Source organism: Temnothorax americanus, unplaced genomic scaffold (assembly GCF_048541705.1).
Source record: "Temnothorax americanus isolate GAGA-0224 unplaced genomic scaffold, ASM4854170v1 Scaffold3, whole genome shotgun sequence".
Lineage (NCBI taxonomy): Eukaryota > Metazoa > Arthropoda > Insecta > Hymenoptera > Formicidae > Temnothorax > Temnothorax americanus.
In genome coordinates this window covers 7,691,716-7,716,191 of record NW_027509442.1, presented here as the reverse complement: position 1 = coordinate 7,716,191, position 24,476 = coordinate 7,691,716, and the positions used below count along the sequence as shown (strand labels likewise).

General features: G+C 38.6%; 1 protein-coding gene across 7 annotated transcripts in view; it reads right to left on the bottom strand.

The window, feature by feature from the left end:
* Positions 1–24,476, bottom strand: part of Dscam3 (Down syndrome cell adhesion molecule 3) — a 99,577-nt gene that overhangs the window by 27,514 nt on the left and 47,587 nt on the right. For all 7 annotated transcript variants that reach the window (XR_013257750.1, XM_077411492.1, XM_077411487.1 and 4 more), the window contains exon 2: positions 22,334–22,424. Coding sequence is in view for 6 of the 7 variants with exons in the window: in XM_077411492.1 (XP_077267618.1) it covers positions 22,334–22,367 (34 nt within the window). In the remaining variant the exon portion in view is untranslated. The remainder of the gene's footprint in view (positions 1–22,333; positions 22,425–24,476) is intronic.

Sequence of the window (24,476 nt, the reverse complement as noted above, 5' to 3'; positions counted from 1 at the left end):
TTGGCGTCGAGTCATCGCATCTTTCTGTACGCGTGACCGGAAAAATATTTACTGGCGATATAACGTGACGCTCCTACGTAGTATTTTATTTGTAATACTTTACGTGCTCCAATCTTTACCAATTCCACGATTTTTTAGCAGCTTTTCGCGCTATACACGCCATTGTTTTTAAGAAGGGAGACGTTTAATATTTACACGAGGTGAATATTCGACGTTTATGAACGGACGGACGCTCTTGCATCACGCGCGATGCAGATGAAAGATGTGCAAAAATAAGAGAGGGAGTCGGCGCTGACGAAGCTTTTGAAGAGATATGACGCATTGTCTTTACATCGCATTGTCGCCGCTGTATCTCAGAGCGTATTAAAGAACCATAAGTGTGTATGATGGCGCACAAGCTCGTCGCTTTTTTCCTTCTTCGAATTTCGATATCTCTTGCATGTGCGTGGATATGCGCTTGCGCATTTATATCCGGGCGAGGACGTTTTCTGCTCATCGGTCACTGAAACGTGAACCCAATTTGCGATTCGATCGAGACCGGGATTTTTCCCGGCTACGTTTCGAAGTGTCAGAGTACGAATAAAGATTGCACGAATGAAAAGTTTACGTGATGAACGTGTGAAGCACTTATTCCGGAAACAAGCTATGCTTTAGCCGATACATGATCGCCGGATCAAAATATCTTATGTATCGTCATTGCACATATATGTATATTTTTAAATTATCTTCTAGAGAGAGGGAGAGAGAGAGAGAGGGGGAGATTTCAGAATGTGATTTGAAAATTGAATAATTCATGAAAAATATAATTTCACATTTCTATCGATGCCAATCAATCTGATGCCAATGCATCATTTATTTTAGCAGAACGTAGAAACGTGTTACAGTTTGCGAGTCATAAATTCTATGCATATCAATTATGTAGGCATTTCAAAGCAAAAGTGACAAACGTTGTACTTTCATTTCGAAGATTAAGGAAAATAAATATGCAAAATCCACTTTCATGTCGCGTTATCGATCGTTTTCGTTTACGTATATTGCATCTTTTATTATTAAACGAATATCAACATTTGAACGTCTCGCTTTATCGGCTTTCGTGATAAATTTACTAAGAAAATCCGAAGAAACTACATCGCGGTGCAAGACGAGGGAGCAGATGCGGTTGTACGTACGCGACGGTGACGGAACGGGGGCCAGGATTCCAAAGTCGACGTGAGAGTAGGTAGTCACGTCGACGTGAAAGATCGTAATTGCGAATTCGTTGACCCACGACTCGAATAAGCTTTTCCACGAAGTCGCGACGGTGGTTGGGAATCGACAGGCATGGGAAAGAAATGCGAGAAATGAACGGCGAGGGATCGAAGGGACGGTGACGATGACACGGTGGTGGTGTGTAGGTGAAGCATGCACAGGAGGTAGCCAAAGAGGAGATAAAAGCGGACGAGGATGGGCCGAATGTGGGGGATGTAGCTGACGCGAGAGGGTAACTCTAGGAGGGGCGGCGGGGGATCAGAAAACACGGGGTACGAAGAGTTCTGCCTCGCTGCCGTCGCGGGAAGGCGATGGAGAAAGATGTGAGCAAACAGACATTGCGATCGTTTATTTTTCTGGCAATTATATCCTTTCGTGAAAAGGAGCCCGAGCCCTTTTCGCTCCGTATTTATTTCTGTCGTGAATGCGTCGCGAGCCTACTGACGATTCTCGAATAGGTGGATATTCACCGAGGGGAGAGAAAAGCTAAAGGCTTTCATGCACGGTATTATGAGGATCTCGGTTTAGCGAACCTGTTCCATTCGCGGCTGTTCCATTGGCGCGTTTAACGTCTTAATCCAATTTAGCAGAAGTTCTGTATACGCACGAGCTGCACCGCGTATACATCTTAATGACGATCTCTTTAGATCGTTAAGGAGATGAATCTTTCTTAAAAATTATGAAATAGATATCGTGAAGAGATGAAGAAATTGAATTGGAGAAATGAAGAAATTAAGACATTGAATTGAAGAAATGTTTTTTTTGCAATAAATATTTTTATTCGCTTTTTATATAGCAATGTAAAATATTTTTTTTATAAAAAACGTATAGACTTACATCTCGGAAAATCGCGGTTTGGATATATCACGCTGTTTCATTAACAGCGATGGGGCGTCGCAGGAGAGGCAACTTACCGACGCGGTCGATACAACGATGAAGATTAATGATTGTCTGGCCAAGTAATTACCACCGCGTTTTATTACCGACGTTTCCTTTACTCGCGCCTCGCGTATCGTGTCGTGCTCCGGCAGGACCGCGATTGGACGCGACCACATATGATGAAGGACGCAAATTATTCAGCAGCATTGGCACGCAATCTAAGACGGTTCCCGAGTGTCCGTAGTCCGTAGTGCGATCTGTATATGTATAGCCTCCGTATTCGAGGACACGGCGCAAACGGGTAATTCTCATTTGATGCGCTTACATAGTCTTCGCTTCCTCCAACATCAGAGGTTCTCAAACTTTCTGAACGTTAGTGTCAGACAGGATTTACTTATATTAGCAGCATCAAATTAAAAAGCAGAAGCTTGCATTTTATAGGATATTCTTAACGATCTTATTTCACGATTCTATAATGTAAGTATATATATAAAGAAGAATAAGATAATATGAGCGTTGTACAATATACTATTCTGTCGAAAATATGCTAATTAGATAATTGAGATCATTAGTATATAATAATTTATATTTTATACATAATAATAAGAACTACTATGTATATATTATTATATAAAAATAATAATTATTATATAAATAAATAGTAAAATTATCCAAATGAAATCGACAGTCTATTCAAATCTATCTATTCAATCAACATAGAATAGATTATCGATACCATTCGGATAATTTATTTCACTCGTGGCGTCATTGCCTCGTTTTGTGTAAGAGATTCGTGAACCGCGTAGATAGAGATCTCTTGTTGCTGCAAACTGTAGATTGGAGATCCCTGGCCGTGTGCGAGTGCGCCCGTGCGTATTACGTATAAGGATGCATCGCGCGCGGGGGATTCGTCCGATAGAGAGACATCGATGACACTATACATATTGACAAGACACTCGAGACCGTCCGCAGGTCTGGGTCGCTGGAGTTACGCCACTCTTGTCGTCCGCCCTCTCTCGCACGGTTGATACCCACGGCGAACCCTTCCGTCGCTGACGATATATCGGCCGCCGTATTACGCCGAGCGAGAGCGCAGAGAGACAGAGAGAACGACAAAGAACTTTCTGTATCACTATCGGCGCACAATCGCTCGGAGTTTACTCCGCGAAACTCGAAGCACCCGACTTGGTCAAGTAGTACTTCATGAGAAAACGCGAGTTTGCACAGCGACGTCCACTTGGACTACCGTCGGACTTGGCTATCGCGATCGGGCATTACCGGTTTTTGAACCGGTGCAAAATTGCCAGTACACGCCAGAGGAAATCAAAGTGGAAGAAGTTTTAATCGACCAACGAACGGCGAAGAGGCTGTAAATGTCGAAACCAAAAATGTTCTAGAGCCCTAGCTCGACCTTAATGACAGATCGTTTTACGAATTAAGAGAACTTGACTTCTTGTTTTACTTAAATACATTTAATGTAAAATGGTTAGAAGTCGAGAGAGAGAGAGAGAGAGAGAGAGAGAGAGAGAGAGAGAGAGAGAGATGACATATCCAATTAAAAGTTTCCTTCAAACGAAGGGTCGTTTTGAATCCCACAAAGAATATATTCTCCAAGTTTGATGAAAATCTCACGATAAAGCTACTGTAGGGTGAGCATATTTGTAAGATCTTACGAATCCGTAAAGAAGAATCAAAAAGAGAGAACTAACGAGCCTCGACCTCTGTCTATGGTCTCGATAAACGACGAGGAACAATGTCCTGCGTTTATACGACAACACCACTCGAAACAATAAGTGCTTCGATACCGCGGAAACAATGCGTCCCTCGACAACAGCGATATCTTTCTGCCGATGCAGATTCGAAGTCATCGATGAAATAATGTTCCAGGATCGTATGCGCGTTTCGATTGTCACGCGAGGGTCGGAATGAGATCGTTAAACGATACTATTGAGAGAAAAAGGGGGAGAACACGGCATACGGTAGACGTTTCTATTGTCTCGTATATGCAAGCGCAACATGAAAATTATACGCAGTTCGAAATTGCTTAGTCTGCGATTCGATTTAACGTACTTATCGCGAAAGACTTGCGTGTGGTTGTTTCCCACGTGTTTTACGTCTCAAGTTTTCACTTGTGGAAACTATTTTCTGTCCCGGATCCTCTATATCATTTCTATACTCTTGACAGACGGATACACCGGCGAACTGATGTACAGGCGTTCCACAGAATTTGTACGAAAAAGGGTGAAATCTCTATCTTTTTATTTTTATAAACGATTAAAAATAAATAATTGTTCTTACTTGCGCGCACATTACTAACTCATTATTAAAAACTCCACGGCGCGAGCATAATCATCTTCGTTGAGCGTCTGTACACGCACCCGTCTTTACGCTAGAGTTTTTCCAATTATAATTACCCTTGCATGATAACCGCAATTGACATTACCCAGGATAAACGCGGAGGAGGAAATAAGATACAACTGCGCCTTGACGAGGCGTAATGCGAGCTCATAAAGAAGCAGCGGAATAAAAGAGACTCGGAGAGAAAAAAGGGGAAAAAATGCTAAGAGAAGAGGGTAGCTGGGAGAAGGCTATAGCCTCGTCGTAATGGTTTAGAGGATTGGCGGTTTAAAGACCGGTCAAATATTTACCGGGACTTCGCCGGCCCAGACCTCTTTAATAAGTTTTTTTTATTGCAGTTCGCTCTTTGTTTTCAGGCCACGCTCTCGTATTTGCACTCGCTCGATCGCGTTTGATGATTGAGAATCCTTTCGGCCTTTTCTGCATAGCTGTGTTTCCTCAACATTGAGCTTCTTTGGATAAGCTTTATCAGGAAAGCAGCAAAAGCAAAGTAAACGAGAATGCGAACAGGAACTTCTAGACGAGAATGCGAACTCTTGTTCACTCTCACAGATTAGAAATTTTTTGCTAACAATATCCCGATCAAATAATATCTATGAATTTTACAAGAACATGACTTTGTGCAATGCATACAAGGAAATGCGATAAGCACAGAACTGTATTATCCAATTTTAAATAAAATTTAAAACTTATATGTATTTTAAAAACGTCACATTTTCATGTATTTTCATTAATATTGGAATTTTCATGTGCATTTGGAGGGGTAAAAGTCATAGTGGTGTAAGTCAAATTTTTAAAAATTTTTTTTCGCGTGCATGGATGCAATCTATACAATATATAAATTGCATCTGTGCACACGAAAAAATATTTTTAAAAATTTGACTTACACTACTCTGGTTTTTACCCTTCCATTTATACATTTTTAAAAATATTATAAAAGATTCTGCAAATGTTATGCTATAACGCATTACAATTCGATGTAGCGCTCCGCGCGAACTCGAAAGATCGATGTGGTTAGTATTAATTAACTCGTATAAAACATTGAATACAGTACCTACAGTCAGAATTTATTTTTGACCTCACGTCGAAATGCAACTCTACATCGACAGTAAGGTAAGGGTTAAAAAGAAAGCGAGGAAGGGTTGTCGTGCGTAGTCGACAATAGGAGTTTGAATCGGAGACTCACCTCGTCAAGTTATAATATAGGCGTTCTTTGTACTCTGTACATTTCGCTAATTAAATCAGAAAAAATTTTACTCTTTATACTTATTGCCTTTTCCTCTCTTTCTCTTCTCTTTTTTCTCATGTTGAAAGAATATCCAGCTTCCCTTTTGCCTCTCCAGGTATCTTGTCGCGTTATTTTTCCACGCGTTGACAGTTGTAAGTCAAAGCGGATGTCTCTGACATCAGCGAAGCAACGAGAGATTGCAACGTAAATGAGTGCGCGAGGAAAAACTATAACGCTTCTATTTTAAAATTCTAAAGTTTGCTGATTGCAAGAGAAATGTAATTCCGGCAAGAAAATATCTTAATTATCTTTGAAATTTTAAAAAATCAAATTTTTAAACAAAAAATAATTTTTTGTGAAGCGCATTAAAGTTTTTTAAATTATGTAAAGTTGTTTTCTCTTTAAAATTAGATAGTTAATTCTCAATAAAAAAATGTTTTCTGTTACATTTTGATGAACTTGAATCGTGTGTCAAGTATATACGTCTATTGTCATAAAATGTTTCTTTCATGAAATCGTTTAGCTTCGAAATGTGATGCGTAAAAGATAAAGTGGGACGTCTGTTGCATTGTGATTTGCTTTTGCATAAAATTTGCTTTGACTGATAGCACTGAATCGGTAGGAATGCTGTCGCGGAAAAAGAGGTTTTCCCGGAAGGAGGATAAAATTCGTTTTAACAGACGAGATGATTTCCATCTTGGAAATATCAAGCCTGACGTTTCTAGTGGAAAGTATAATAATACCGTATTAATGATAGTTCAATCAATTATCTCGCGCATAGAATCTCGTTGCGTGGCTCGCCGCGCTGCCGACAGCCTCGTTCGTGAGACTCAAACAAATTTGCCCGTGTTCCGTTCCATTCGTTTGCGAAGTCGAGCAGAGCGGCGTGCGAGCAGAAGAGAAAAGGGTTATATCGAAGCTTTCGAGGTATTGGGGCTTTTGGGATCAAATCCGCTCGTCCGTTCACGCGCTCGTCAGGCTGTTATAGTGTAAGCCGATTATGCCGTTGCCCCATGCGACTCTCTCCATCATCCTTCGTTCCCTCTCCTCCCCGCGACCCCCCTCATCGACTGATCGTCCATCCTCAAATTTATCTATCCTCTTGCCTGCGGCAAAAAAGTCTTTGAACGTACTAATACGAAGTGGTTAGCTTAAATTCTTAATGCTAATATGATAATTTCAATGTTCAAACGTGTTTTTATAGTGATCATAAAACCGAGAAAGTCTGTTCATTCTTTTTGCAAAGTATTTTAATACTCTCTTGAGTGATGTGAACAATATTTAGCAACGTGAGACATCAAAGACGAAAATGCGATTTGATTAATGTATTCGATCTTAATTTGAACTCATAAAAATGTAAAAAAGCGACAAGCGTCAGGTGGATCACATTTCGTAGGTCACAAATATTTACTTTAAAATAAAATTTCAGAAAAATTGTTTTCCGCGTTTTATTTAGTCTTATGTTGAATATTATATGAATATCATGCGATGGGATTGCTGGTCAAGTTTTTGAGACTAAACTTTTTAAACGCATTTTTCTTCGGCATAGCCTTCAGTTATCTCACGATTGAGTCGTATGACCATAAATCCAAAAAAAATACATCGAATTAGGATTCCATAACCGTACGTGACATAGCGAAGAATATAAGGCATCAATTTCAAAGCGTTTTCAAGTGACGTCATAAACACGTTCGAGGGGATAGTCAAATTGTTTTCGACCCGATTTCCCAACATGTCGACGCACGCTCGCGTATATGCATCGGTAAGCAAGAAAAGTGTACTCTATTGCTCTAGGGTCCTCGAACGCGAGAATTTGAGATTTATTTGATACGTTCGCTGTCTGCGAAATTGAAATACGCGGCGGACTCCCGGTGGAAAGTGCTACTTCGCTCTACTTTCGCAAGACAAACATATGAGATTTTAAATTTCAATATTACTTCGCGGGATCCGCGTACATGCTCCCCGTTTTGTCTCTCCGGTTAAATCGGCAGTGCTTTTAACGCGTAGGTTTACTCTAAACGCAATTATGCCGTTAATATATATATGATTGATTATTTGAAATGGCATGTAGCAGGGATTTGGGAAAGATAGGAAAAACGTGTGTATACAAATGGAATATTAACTGCGCACAAACATCACATATTTATGGCATATAACATACGCTGAGCGAAATTCAAATCGAAATGTATCTGTTTTTCGACGCACGCATTAACGGTTTTACATATGCATTATTTACTTGCCGTTTATGAGTGTACCGTGATTATAGGTTGTTACGGGTTTAGGTATGCGCATTATTATCAGCTTTATTGAAAATGCAAACAGCACATGAATAATGTTATGTAATATTATATCAACAATGAGACATGGAATATTGTCATTGTTTCTGAGATACTTAATCCTCGCACAGACCACACTTATTTTTTGCATATACGTGTAAGCTACACACGGGTCTGGAGGATCTCAGTCATTTTTCGCTCATAAGTTTCGAAAAAATAAACGTATTGTAATGTTCCGTTTTTTCAATCAATCGTAAATTTTCTGAGAATCATGATGGTAATCTCAGAATTTGTTAAAAGAAAATTACTCCTAAAAGATATGCATTAAAATATAAATGATGGTTCCAAACGTATATATTATAGTTCCAAAATTTTGTTGAGGTTCTTGAGACTCCAGTGTGGCTTTCGAGGGTTAAATACGTACGTATACATATTACGTATATTTTCAACAGTTTTATTCTACGAAAAGTATCTATATAATACAAATAACTTTATTCCAATAACTTTTTTCTAATGTCAGAACCGATCATCTGAACTTATGAAGGATTGGAAGTCCTAGTTATATCGGATTTAATGTCGAGCAATCTACATCCTATTTTACTTACGTAATACTTCTTTTTTTTATATTTTTATTTTAGTTTATCCACTTCGGTCATTATATATATAATCGCATTGGAAGATATCTGAACAAGAGTTCGCCTGTACATCCTTAATTAATCACGGATCTTATTTCTCAATCCACTTTACGGAAAATGAAGTTGAACGTCAGCAGCTAAGCACACGAAAGCTGCAATCAGCCGCCAGCATCGGGATCTTATATCCTCGAGGGCTGACAATCTAATGTAATTTACTTCCCGTCTAACGCAATTAAAGCGCACTTTGAGGTGTGGCGGGACGAGAAATTAGCAGTGAACTTCGGTTTACCGATAAACTTCGTCGGTGAAATCGAACACCGTCGTCTCGCTACACATCTTTAGCGGAATTCTGGCGCAGCAATGCTTACTGAGTTAGTTCCAAAATGCCAACATGTTTTGACGCCTGTATTTATAGCCGTTACGCGGAATCTCATATGAAAATTTTCACATCTCGACACACATACTGTTTAATTAATCATTTTGTTTTGAGATCAACCGAGAGTTTAGTAGTGTACTCAGCGAATTGTCAGAAGCAGCGAATAATAATTTACTCTCACAATTGCGCCACCGTTGCCCGATGTCTCCCAGGTCTCTTTCTTCTTCTCTTCTCCCTCTTTAGGTTTTCTCAATGCACTCACAAAATACTTAACTCGCGAAAACACGGTTAATTACGATCGCGCACGTACTAATCGCCGAAATAGGATAATCGCCCGGCACTTTGCACGACACTACTGGGCGTTAATCGCACGCGACGCGCATTTTAAATTAACTTCAATTACGTGTACGACGGCTGGTGCGTTACTCCGAGTTTCCGACCTGAGAGAACGGTAAGCAAATTACATTGGACTCGACGAAAAATTCGAGGCACGTTGCAGGATACACAAAAAATAATTCCAATAATTATTGCCCGTAAATATCGCAATGTAATAATAATTCGTAATTCTTATTTTTTGTTGTTTCGAGTAAAATGAATAAATCGCAAAATATCACGTTTTGATAAATCACAGTCATCTTAATACATGGTAATTGCGGAAGTTAATTAATATTAGATGTTCTTTAAAAGAATTATTGTTTCGAGTTTTAATGCGATGACACATGGAGCGATTCTTGCTTATCCTGAATTGTTCGCTCGAGTCTCGGCTGCGAGAACGATAACACAGCACGCGACTGCCTTGTATCACACAAATACAAAGGCCAAAATGCTAGCCAGTCTAGCTTTTAACGAAATAGTCAACGAAATAAATATTAAATATTTTGTTCTTTTTATATATATCATATTATATAATTATCAATACGATCGATCTAGCACGGTTTCATGGTTTTTTAATAACTCGACCCAGGTAATTTGTACGTATATTATTTTGCGCAACATCAATCGCAAAATGGTAGATAAATTACATTTTACCTCTTTAGAAACATTGGTACATACGTGTATCTTTAGTTTTTGATTAGTTTTACAGTTATATAAAATAAATATTCGTCAGTGAATCTCTCTCAACAAGAAAAAAGAGAAATCTCATATGATGGTAAACGCGATATATCACTTATTGGAATCACGTGATATTAAAATATTTTTTGCTTCTTTATTTTATAATAATGTCCCTAAAAAGGTTTAACTAAAAATTCAAAGCGCGACACGAGATATATTTGAATTCGAGCATTATTAAGAAGATAATTATCACTCGTAAATTTACAAAACAATATTTTAATAATTCCCATTTTTTATCCATTTCTACTTCAAACAAATAAATCACGTGAAATATTTGATAAGTCATTGCTTCGATTTATGAATTCTCAGCAGAAATTATTTTTTTATTATTTTTCAGATTTTTTACATTTTGTCATAAGTTACTTTTTGCTCAATTTACACAAATATAATTTTATTTTTAAAAATGTTTATTTATTTATTTTTTAAATATTTTTTTTAGATAAAATATTATCGATAAAAAAGCATAAAATTGGATTGCAATAGTTTTAGCAACAATTTAATCTAATTTTTGAATTTATTAAAACTATACAATTTTTTATTCTTTGATTTATACAAAAATCTAGAAGTTATAAGAATTAAATTAATTTACACGTAAATAGTTTATCAATCAAAACGAAGATAAATTTTGTTCTTTAAATAATAGTTCCAATAATTAAAAAAATATATACATATATATATACCTATATAATGGAGTTACATTAAATCAACTAAAGTGTCATTAAATAAAAGCATTAAATAATAAAATTTGCATTAAAATTCGCTATTAATAATATGTATATTATATAATATAATATATCAACTTATATACCAAGTTGTTTGCAATAAATTCTTTATTTTAGGATTTAACAAATAATACTTCTATTCTAAAACGCTTTCTCCATTAAACGAGAGGTTAATCGTTATTTTAGGCGACACTAATATTTGATTCATTTGCGGAAATTAATTCAAAACGCAAGATATTCAAACAAAATATATTTGAATTTTATCTTGTAAAGTCCTATTGAATATTTCGATAATAAATAGTCATTGTCTCTATACTTGCCACTTACAAATCTTTAAGCGCGAGAGCTGATTATAATTAGGCGAGTAATTGACTGTAAAAGGTTCGTAATGATAGCGCTTACTTAGTTCCGACTTGATCACACTTCAATATGTTGGGCGGCATGAACTATTCTGCTGTGACACTAAGTGCCGTACGCCGCTACTAACGATGGGATTAAGTATCTTACAAGTAGGTTCGAATCCATTGGCGTAGTTTCGAACTTTCTATAATTACTTCGAAAAATAAAAGCAGTATTTTCAAGTGGACCCGAACTTGGATCAAACATGTTTGAATCTTTCATGAGTGGGTACTTTCTACTAGTTTTACGTTCCTTCGAATCAAATCGTTCGTATATATAAAGTAAGAATTATTTTAATATATTATTTTTTGTTAATTACGAATATATTAGATTATTAATCATTGAAATTAAATATAATAAAAAATGATTAAAAATATATATAGAATAAAAATTACTTGAAATTTTTATATATTTATATGTTTTTTAAATCTCTTTCTTATAGTTCGAGTACTACTTGTAAAAAATTTTGCAATAGAAATTACTTATAGTATACTTCCTACAGATAGTTATTCTAAAATTCGAAACTAACTAGTCGAGATCAATCACTTTGCAAGTACAATATGTATGAAATATTATTTCTTATGAATATTACTCGAATCCTATTGAAACTTGATTATTGAATTGATTATTGAAATTGACTCGGATTTTTAAATACATACTCGTGTGTGAAATATATAATTATTGTCAATAACTGTAATCTGTAATAAAAGCCGTATTATTAAATAAATATAATTTAGAAAAAGAGTATTGGTATTTAATTGCAATTTTATCAATTGCAACTATAATATATTAGTACATAAGTCGCAACAATTATAATTGCAATACAATTATATATGCATAAAATAAATAAGATTTATTTCGTGGTACGGGTTAAATATTTTTATTTAATTTATTATTCATATAACACAATAATTGAACTTGATCTCATTCCTATAGACGTGATAACTGTAATTCTGTTGACGCGTTTTGGCCTTGGTCTTGATACTTGTCACGGCGTTCGACAACTCTGTTTACGAAAGGTCACCGCGCTAAAATTCGTCGACCGACACTCGATCGAAGAGGTAGTGCGTGCGAGCCACCCGACGTGATTGAAACGCAATCGCGTCGAAGCGTGATCAATTTCTATTAACATTTTACGGTTAATAACCCGCAAGATTATAACTCTCTCGCTTAAAGATTCTTCGCGTATCTTGCACGTTTAGTAAGTAAAAATCGATAGAGAATGAAATTATAAATTGTTGTTTTATAGTAGTCACTATAGCGATCTTTTTGATGCTGCTTAAATTCGAAATACCTATATTTTTCATCAGTTTAATCGTCAACTCAGCGGATATTCTTTTCTCATCTTGTTTACATTTGCACAACTGAGACTGAAGCTGATAAACGGCATCGCGAACCGCTTCATATTTTATTGTCACGTCATCTTTTTCGAAACGAAGGAGATCTCAAGTGCTCAGAGAAAACGTTTTTCTCTACAAATAGTTAGCAATAAACAACTCGCGCATTTAATTAATTCTTGTAGTAAACTTCGTGTAATACGCAACAAGACAAGCGACTTAAAAAGCTATATAATTTAAACAATTCAACAGTTTAGCTTCGTGCAATCGTACTTTTCTCGCGTTATTCTTCTGTCACAATGAAGTAAATGCGCGTCGCGCGTGATTGATATCAAAAGTGCTGATTAAAACGTCGCGCAAACATCATATTTCGTTCATTAGTATTAGTGCGCGACAATAATTGACCGTGTTTTCGTGAGTAAATGTTTTTGCGACCCGGCATAGAAATCTGAGAGCGGGAGAAAGCCTGAAAGGCATCAAGCAATAGCAAAGCGACTATGGGTGGTGGATAAAATATATTATTTTAGTTATTAATTGTAGAAATAATTGTTTATAATTGTTCAACGCAACAATTATTTTTGTAAATTTTTTGTGGGCTTTTCTAATTTAAGTATAATTATTATATTTTATAGCTCAAAGCAATTTGCAACATGGTCTCCAATTCCATGCATTTCTACGCATCGTATCGGTGAGTGAGATATATTATCTTTTATTTTAATTTTAGATGATGGATCTATAAAATATATAAGATGAATGTAGATGTATATATCAAGTTTGCAGCGTAAGAATAAGATTGATAGATATGATATCTCATGATCCATTGCCTTAAAATAGATAAGGCAATGATAGCTAAAAAAGACTAACAGGCTAATATATAAGCACAATGAATATTTAATATTTGAATATATATGTACAATCCGATTTATTTTGCATAAAAGGATGTGTATATATACGCATCTCAAATAAAAAGATTTTCAGAAAATTGAAAACATAAAACATGGCATACTAATATTATTTTGGCATTTTAATTAATAATTAATAAAATATTTAATGTAATTTATATTATCATGTAATATAACTTTTACGACATATGTAAAGTTTTTATTTAATTTTTTTCTGTGTTTATATATCTTTCTGGATGCTAAATTATCTATACAAGATTAGAGAAAAATTATTAATTTAGTTGCATTATTTTATTTTGAACTTTCTAAATATTTTTTTAACAGAATCTAAAGTTCGTATGTGGTTTTTTTTAATAAGCTTTCAGGATTAAATAGCATACAAAAAATATTTTTAAAAATTTTGTCTAATATGCAAATAAAAGATGAGATTTTATTGTTATAGATCACATATTTTAATTAGTTTATATAAAATAAAAGATATACGTTGATTTTTAATTATGCTCACAGTTATTATAAAACCAATTTTATTCTTCATAGCTTATTCTATATTCCGATTTATTAATAACTTGCCATTATACTGAAATAAAAACCATTAAAATATCGTGAAATTCAATAACTAGCTCATTATGTATTTAACATACGCTCGGTGTGCTTCACAATAGTCGTTGCTGTCATACATAATACTTTGGTGTCAAATTTCACAGAAATACTCATTCTATTTTCTGTTGGTCTCTAATTAAAATATGAATTATTCTCAGATTTTTTTTGACTCGAAATTCAATTAAAGATTATAAATCTAATTATAAGCGTAAGAAGCACTCTAAGCTAAGAGATATAATTTATAAATATCTTCTATATATATATCTCGAGAGATAGGATCAAAATTACGGAAAATTACAAAAGGCGGAGCCTAGATGCTTGGCTCGCCAACGTATTCAATCTTATCTGTCATACATTAACGCACCGCGGCGCGAGGCGCGAACGGGATGGAATTTCGCAGCCGGGACAGCGGCGGAACGGACGTTCGCGTTTGAAGGATTGCGTGATTATTGATATCGGCAAGTCGCGTCTTTTCCCACGTACCCATTTCTCCAGAGTAAGGAGCACTATATAATAGGCGTTCTCGCGCGGTATTTGTGTGCGGCCGGGGGTTTTCGGAGCGCGCCGCGAGCTTTTGATACCGACCAGCTTGCGCCGAGCGCCGAAAGGCAAAGAGCCCGGGAAGAACGACCGGAGAATCGGAAAGCGGCAAAACGCGCTCCCGTCGGAGCTTTGATATACGACCATTGGACCACCGATACCACTCTCCCGCCATGCGCCCTCTCCCGTGGCCATATCTCTCTGCCCCCGCATCCGTGACTACCAATAATCGAACGTTATTGCGTTACCTTGCCAAAGCACTTCCACGGTCGCGACACGTGCATTCGAAAGATAACGTGGCGCGACTACGCTCCGCATCGCGTGTACACACGCGCCCATACCTGTACCTATACACGAGCGTACATTACGCGAGAACGTATTCGCGAATCGTATATGCGGGAAATGCGACTCTTGTCGCGGCACACGCGCCATCGAACGAACAACGCTTACGAACTGCGAAACGTTAGGAGAGAAACTCGACTTCACGATAGAATCGAAATATAGTTGCGACGGTACGTGACCAAGCCGCACGGAGGGAGTTCCGCGGGCGGACAACCGAATAAATCATTAATGAGATTTACGGTCGGTTTCATCAATCTTCCTCAAGGCGGATAGTCCCCATTAATTTTAAACGGCATCTTTAACGCGATTTATTATTCTATTTGAAGGGCGTTCATTTATTAAGATCCGAATCTATTTTATTTTACGATTGCATTCTCTTCCTTGTCACTTACCGCGCGTATTGATATCAAAAGGACTTTGATATCATATGTTTTTATATGAAATAGGAATGTATTTTGCACAGTAAGCACTTGAACATGTCGTTTGTAGTCGGCTTTCGCAATTTACAGAGCGGGAGAAAAAGTGGCGTTCTTGAGTTACGGACTGCAGGAATTCGAATTGTGCCAGTAGCTTGATATTGCAGCTCGTCGGCGCGCATAGAATGTCTGCTGGGGTATTGGTGTACCCAGCATCCTGCGTGACACGTACGTCTGCGCGAAAATACGAAGGCGCTTAGAGTTCGCGCGGTGCAACTCAAGTTCCGTCGCATTTCGAAATACCGAATTACCGGATCTCGTAGAAAAATGAAATAAAATTAATTTAAAAAAACGAAAAAAGAAAAAAGACATTTTTACGCACAGAATTTCACATAACTCATGGGATTTCACTGGACTTTGAAATTTTTAATTTATAACTCAATTTATAACTCTGCGAGAATAATTGTGGTAGGTATACCATTTATACAATTTCGTGAAATGTTTGTAAAAAATCTTCCTCAGGTATATTCATTCAATAGTGCACAATCTATTATTTTGTTAACAAAATAAGAGATATAGAGATAGTAACAAGTACTATATATCTTTTAAATGCATATAGTTTCTCCGTACGATAAAGGAGCGCGATTTATCCCTGTCGTCGATTCATCGATAAAGGAACCGATTTAATATCCCTTTCGACGATAAGCGTTGCTCGTTTCGGATTCACGTGGTATTAGGCTTTATCATTCAGAGAGCGAACACGTCTACATATTTCTGCGAGCAGCAACGACGGCGCGCGGCGACGCGTCGTCGAGTCGAGTCGAGAGAGCCAGAGCGGGTCTGATGGCTGTCTCGCAAACGTTTTCTTCGCGCGCACTCCGGGGTTATCGCACCCGCGATTATCAATTTTCTGGCACGACGACGCTCGCGCTCACGTAGCCGTTGTCGTCGTCACGTTGGCGCGGCGCGGCTCGCAAGCCCACGTTTGTTGTGTCGTGCTGACAGCCAGAACGAACTTTAACGTGCAATAACGAGCATTTGCGCCGACGTGGCGACGCGCTGCCTAACGCGGTTGCCGCGCCGTGATGGATTAGATACGAGAACGACGTATGACGGATACATCGCGAGGAAAATGTGTTTCGAATTGCGAAATGTTGACACGTAACGCGCAAAATGTCTTGATATATACATGTGTCGCGCGCTATCAGGATATTCAGGATTAGAAATTCTATACAAACCAAACCCACGAAATTCTTTAAATTCCTTCCGTACTGTCGAAACAGAAGCCATTTGATAGAAACTTTTTGTTTCTTAAATAATGTGTTCATCTGCCATGGTTGAAAAATTTTTGTAGATGTCCGTTGATCGATCGCGTATAACCACATCCGATGAATTAATAATTTCACTTGATGGTTTTGAAGTTACGGAGAGAGACTGACTGTTTTCCATGTGAAAAATTAATTCGATTACAGACAGTTCTAATTTTAAAGAGTCCCGTCGATTTGTCCTTTTTGTTGTTTCTCGCGAAAAAAAAGTATCTGTGTTTCGGAATTGCTTCGTAAAATTCATTTCCCTGCCGCAAACGAAACGAGAATTTAACAAACTAGATATATTGCTTTTCCGAAGCTTTAAAACAATGATGTGCAAAAACTCATGAATGCGAGTAACGCGATTCGTACTGGAAAACAGAAAGGAAAGAATGTGTGGGGGAGGGGGGGGGAATCGTCGCGAGATGACAAGGAAAAATCGAAATCGAATCAACGTATAATAATAATGCCACGCGTGAAATTAGTTTTCAGCGCGATGCGACGTAATCCGATAAATATCGATCGATATCGGAAGATACGCGCATCGCTCCATTCGTGGTAATTACCTTCGCGTATGTATCTATATCGGGGAAAATAATCGATACGAGACGTCTCGCGCGAATCAGAGGAGTTTTTAAATGAAAGCTAATTTTCTCATCTATGTAGTTCGCATCTTCTTGAACACCGTCTGTTCTCTTTTTTTTTCTATTTTAGAGTAATTAGATATACGTGTGCTGGCAAAATAAGCTTTTAATATAATCACCGCTGCTATTATACAAATTATACGTTAATGCGCGAGTGTTTACGCCGATATCCGCGTTCAAAGCAGAAATATTATTATATCAAACTAACTAATGTAGCTTTATGAAGTAATTACTTAAGGTGCAATTAATACATATACGTATACTCATAATTATATTATACATATAAGAAAAAAGAAATTTTATTCTAGAATAGATATATAAGAACGGAATGTGCAATTTCTCCGTATTAAAGATAAATAAATAAAATACTGTAACATAATATCAAAAATTGCATAATAGTAACAATTCTGAAACAAACCGTATTCAATTAAATGCTTTTAGTTAACATGACTATGATTAGAGGAACGGGGGGTAGCCCCGGACATTATTGAAAAATTCAAGTATCTCGCACATGGCCATAGATACGCGGGATATTTGAATTTCAATAATATCTAGGGCTACCCACTGTCCGGGACTCTCTCTCTCTTTCTCTTTCTTTCTTTCTCTGTCTCTCCACCCTTTGTTCCCCTATTTCATTTTTGTTATTTGTATTATTATTTTTGTTATTATTAATATCATTATTACGATTTGTTATTTAATTAGTCGTGCATGCATACTAATAATAATATTGTGCAATCGTTCTTGGTTTTTGTGTACAAATAGAGCGGTGCACTTTATAAATTGAATGATCGAAAATATATATTGACACTTCTGTAGTAATATTTACAATGTCAAAATTCCATTTCCATGGTTCTTGTCAATTCCATCATTCGATTATCATGCCATATTGGATGGTGATCTCATTGGTGGTATTATCCCTGGTATCGATTTCCATGATCAAATATAGGAATTCGCTTTTCAGTTCATATACGAATCGGAAATGACCGGGAGTAGAATAGAAACGTATCAATAAATGACCAGTCGCAAAGAATATTGATAATTGGATCTCTTTGTGTTATTTGAGAAGAGTAAAAGGGTAGTAAATAAATTACTACACTATACACTTTTAATAAATAATTTCTTTAATCTCATGGTTATGTAATAATTAAAACCGAATAACATGTGTTATACCTTTATCTTCGAACAAATACAATTATAAGCTACTCTATGAAACTGCGTAAGAATAAACATGAAAACGGTCACGTTCGTTAGCATATCCGCCTTATGCTTTCGATCACCGTATAACCAATATTCGCTGCCAATGTTTCTACCGAAAACGCCGTTCGGTCGTCAGTGTCCTTAATAATGGAATTTATTATGCCTGGCAGCCATACGTTTCGCCGTGCGGTCTGGAGTAAATATTAAGCATATATTTTAGCGCCCCTGGCAACGCGCCCTGTGCGGTCCCCACGGTTCGCTAAAATCCCGACATCACAAGCGCGGTATGTGGCACGGTGGCTGATGGCGCGACCGTTGCTGTTCCAAAATCGATTTTGTCGAAATCGAATGGTCAAAATGCAGCCCGGTTCGTCCGCTTTTACGGCGTAACTAGATGCGTCGAAACCATTTGACGTGTTATTTCTCGTTTTTTTTTTTTTTTTTTGACCGAAGCACAGAGAAGCGTACATTTCACACCAATATACGATTTTTCAATTCGCGTGACAGCAGCGTTGTATATAAATAACATGAAAAATAGTCCCTCCTTCCGGGGGAGCGAACCCCCTCTTCGCATAATAGGTTTAATATAATATTCACGACGGTAATCCGCGGTGTCTTTCATCAGATTTCCACATTCGTGATAAATTTAATCTTCAACGCTTTGTAACGAGGACTCGTATAACGCACGCGTCCCGAAATGAAGAAAAAGAGGTAGATGTATGAAAGAGAGAAGCGCGATTCCAAAGGATAATAGAAACGAAAGCATTAGAGCTGCGTATATATATGGATATAAGAGCTTTTTGTCAGGAATATTCATTGGCACGATTTTCGTGTGCCGATAGAATAAACTGCCGCGATAAAGTTATCGTTGGATACGTGGGGTAGATCGCGCAATCCCGTTACAGTGGCGTGTAAACTGGTGTGTGATGTCAAAAATATCACTCAATCTCTGCGGCGACCACCGACGGATATAATGACATTCCGCTGACATTATCAATAATTTCTCCAAAGACTTCACCCAAAATCAGATTTTCTCTCACGAAAAAATTTACTCTCCATATATTTTTGTACAAAATTATTCTGTAACGTTACTATACACTTGCACTTTATCTACCTTCGTATTTGATTTTGCGTTTGATATACATCCTCCGTCAATAACAGTCGCCTCTCTATATTTAAAAAAAAAAAAAAAAAAGAGAGAAAAGAGAATATTACACATTTTTTCGTAAATCTAAAGCAAAACTATGTTGTTATTCATCACCATTTATTTGATCCATTACGATGGAATATCGGTCGGCCGTCGATGACCCCCAGTGAACGTGTTAGCCGGTGGATGTTATATAGCGACCGTTGTATCTTTCAACGATAAAACAAAAATCAGGACATCCATGTCATGCTGCCTATCCATCCTGCCCGGCTCACCGAAGTAGCCTTCATTTCGAGATAAATAATTCCATCCAACCGGCGAACGATTCGCGCCATTCCGGATGCAGTGATAAATGAGTAGGTGTGAGCGGAGAGGTGTTCTCCACATTTACGTGCACGTATTGTTATGTACTTTTACATGATCTCTCTCTTCTCTCTCTCTCTCTCTCTCTCTCTCTCTCTCTCTTTCTCTCTCTCTCTTTCTCTCTCTCTGGATTTTAGTCATGCTGCGTCCATTTTACATTATCATTTCAGTGCATATAGCTAGTCTGTATAACGATTGCACGAGATTAACTCACGTTTGCGTCAGATTACCAACAACAGTCGTTCACATATCTCGTATTTTTCAAATAAAAATTGTCTGAAATAAGCGCTTTACACACTAACTCGACTTAAACTATTTTTCTACGCCGTCTATATTAAGTGTTTTCTCTAATCATTTCTTTTTTTTTGTTTTGTCGTTACGAATTTCTATTACGAAATCGTATATAGTTTAGGATTGAGAAACCGCTATTAGCTCGCACAAATGTGTAAGGTCGGAAAAGAAACTCGTCAAAGAGTAATGATCTATCTCCGCCTGGACGTCCACCTTCGCTTCACGTGAGGGCACCCGGCACGGTATTGAAAATCGCGATACAGATACAGGGACACGCGGACGCGAGAGGAAGCGTGAGAGGGATTGAGTGTGGGGGACCGATGGAGGACGGCGGAAGGGGGAAGGGGGACGAAGAGGACGAGTCACAAAGAGAGGCGATCGGGGATGGAGAGGAGCGCGAGAGGTGGTGAGAGGGCGAGTATCGCGATACTCCATCGGACAGAAATCGATACAGGGACGGCCGGGGTAACCGGGTGCGAGGGGGGACGGGTTGCCAGCCGGGGGTTTCTGTATTTTTCGTGAAAGCATTACGAACTCGTCCGCAAATATCTCCGACGCATGGCTCTCAGCTATGCTCGGGGATTTGCGCGACGACAGCTTCCGATGGCCGGCTCTCCTTCGCGAGTTTCTCCTACCGACAGGTATATCGAATTTCATTCGAAACTAATTCCCGATGTGTCGGAGATCGACGCATCTCCGTCTATTATCAACGGTGGCGGCGGAAGACGTATTACCAGCACGAGACAAGTCACTCCGACGATTTCTAACACGTTTTTCCGAGGTGTCAGACTAATCGCCCAGATCCTTCCCGTCGCGTTCATCGTGCGCTCCATCTTTCGCGGTTTCATACACGCGGCTACACACTTTCGAAAACGGCAGATCGACGTTTCGCCGAGGGAGAGAAAATTTTTCCCGCTTCGGGTTGAATGAGAACCGCCGTGCTCTTCGCCACGTAGTGTTGGCAGAGTGTTCGTGATCGATTACTCGTCATCCGCGCGCGATGTCCCGAGTTCGACGCCCACCACCCACTGCCAAACCAAACGTACTCCTTTCTTTTTTCCTCTGTTTTTCCCGCTCCTGCTCTCGTATTCGTCCTCGCTTCTACCTTCCACGTGGTCATCGACCGTGGGGCTACGTGGGGCGCGCACGTAAATGCTCGCCGCGAATGGACGCGTTTTTTCGCCTTTCTCTCCACGGCCGCGGCCCCAGGCAAGGGCCGGGTTATTCTGCAAGTTCACGGAGCGTCAAATCGAAGTCACTTTCCCCAAACGTTCTCGCCTCGATGGAGACCACGAATTTTATTCTGTCCTTTGCACACCCGTGTGCCTGGAGAGTATAGAAATGCGACGGCGAGTCAATTCGAAGACCGATTCGGAAGCTCGTTCAGAGATATGATATCGCCAGTTTTTGCGTCACCGACCTGCTGATCGTATCGATATTGTATCTTCCGAAAATTTAATTCAAGTTTTGAAAAATAATACGAAGTTTCCATTTTTGATCACGATATGACATGAAAGTATTACATTTCTCTTCCATCTATATCTATTATTAAATGGAACATGAGAAACAGTTTTGTAACAATTGAACAATTCATTGAACACGTCGTGAAATGATTATTGAACGGACGAACGAGCTTGCCTTTATTCGTGTTTATAGATATCGCGATGCTACTTCCGCAGACAATTCTATTTTCTTTACGCGGATACGAGAAGGTTTTATTAACTGTAAAATAAGACCAGGAGAAAAATTTCTAGTAGCAGTTTGCGAACCGTTTTATTCCCTCAACATTGCGGAATAACTCATTGTTGCAAAGGGAGAGTGTTGTCGGACCGAAGTTTATAATAAGTGGGACTCGCTACCAAAGTTTTGCCGGGACTTTTAGATATAATCTCTGCGTGGAAGTCCATCTACAATTGTAGATCCTACGTTAACGACTCCAACAGTCAAGCCAAAGAACGCCGACGCTTCTTCTATATATTACTTGCCGAGAAGCACAGTATTTTATAAACTTACCGGTCAGTAGGAGCAGCAATAATGTCGAATCCATTCCCAAAACCCTGAGTATAACCGGATAGAATCAGCTCAACACATTCTTGAAACTTTCCTGAAACAGAGTACACGGCGAGGAAGTTAGAGAAATAAGTTTTTAATTCAAAGTTTCTGTCAATCGATCAATCAATCAATAACACTGATCAACAAAAAATTACTTCTTTTCGAGCATAGAAACAAGATTAATCGTTTCTTATAGTATATTATGTAGTATAATATGTTTTCGAACATTAAATATGATCCCGTTTGCCAAATTGCTCTATCACGTCACAATTTTGAGAAATTTACAATTCAAGTTAGAAAAAAGAGGCTATTTTAGTGTATTTTGGCATATTATAATCGCAAATTTCTCAAAATTGTGACGTGATAGAACAATTTAGTAAACGGGATCGTATTCAGCGCTTAAGAAACTACGAAAAAACTATTATTCTCGTTCTTGTATTTTTTGTTGTTGAACAGTGCAGTTAAACAGCGCAAAACTGCAAGAAAGTTAAACAAAGCTCTAATCGACTAATATTATTGTACGTATTTACAAAACGAATAGAATTCTACTTTGACTACAATCGCATTGTTATTCGTTCAAATGTGTACGATCGCAACCGTATTATACGGGATTCTCTCAACGCGCGTGATATCAGCGCGGTTCGCGGAAGTGTCGAGTGACAATTACTACAATCAAATGTGACTAGACGGCTCACGGAACTGTGATAAAACGCTTGGTGTGCACGACGTCAGGAACACATGTAGCGCGTTGCGTCAAATGGTCACGGTTCGGACACCGGTCGATGGCCAAAGTCGGACAGGACAGTGGTAAAGAGCAGAAAGGTAGAACACGCCGTGGGGGTCGGTCGGATGAAACGCGTTTCGCCTGGGACGAGGGCGTCAGTAGTAGAATTCAGGGCAGGGAACTGCGAGGAGGGATAACGGACTGAAGGGGGAGAGGGGGGAGGAGGAGAACGTTCCTGTCCCGGAAGCGCAACGACGGCCATTTTTCACGGCGCGGACGTCCGTTTCCGGGCCACGATCACCGCGAAATACAAACAAAAATGGCGGACTTGGGGTGAAGACGAGGGTGGGACGAGCAGGGGGTTCCGGGAGATACGGAGCGAAAGAGGAAAATGGGAAAGACGGAAATCAAGTGCCGAGAGACAGAGGGGGCCGCGAGGCGGAAAAAGGACCGACCGGCTTGACGACACGACGGTGGTCCCTGTCGTCCATTGGATTTCCCTTTTTCCCCTTTTTTCCCCTTTTTCCTTCCTTTTTTTTCCACCGCTCCCTTTTCCATTTTCGCTGCTGCGTCCGCGTGTTACACGTGTATAGAATACTTCTCGATCATACGGTACCTTTAAGATTCCTTTCAGCTTTGAAATTTGAAAAGCTTCCTTTGTACGCTCAGGCGAGATCGAATTTTTATGATACTTAAAAAAAGAGAGAGAGAGAGACGTATATCGATAAGTTATAGATTTTATACCATACTTTCATCGCCCCAGCTGTTTAGATGGGTTATACTTCAATCACTATCGCCGCTAAATCTTTAAAGTCATGAAAGAATGAAAAGAGAAATAGGAAGAATAAAATGATCTTAAACATCAAATATTAACTTTAATCTAACTTTAATAGATTTTTCCTTCTTTCAAGATAAAAGACTGAAGAGCGAATTATAAACTTTTTTACGTTCACGCAACAAGGCGAACGTATATAGAGAATCAAACGATGACGCATGATTAGCGCGTTTCAACTGTATCATAATGAAATAGAAAGAAGAATAACCGACTTGAGCGGTAATAATCCGAGTTCTGCGGATATAAGGTAGTCGTCTTTGCCGTTCGGCGCCAAGGGGAACACCCGGCATCCTTGCCAATCTCCGCCCTCGCCGTTCTCAATTTCCATCGCTCTCCTCGTATAATAAAGCCTCTTTGTCTTCTCCGTTACGGCGACGTGGTCTCTTTTCGCGGTTCACCACCGCCGAGAAACGGAATGGAAATTTAGTTTTCTAGAACGGGGCACGTCTTCGGACCGGCCGATTATCGTATCGGACGACAAGGACGAATGAGCTCAACGTAACTTGGCACCGATCTGAGCACAAACGAGCTTTTGAAGTTCACCG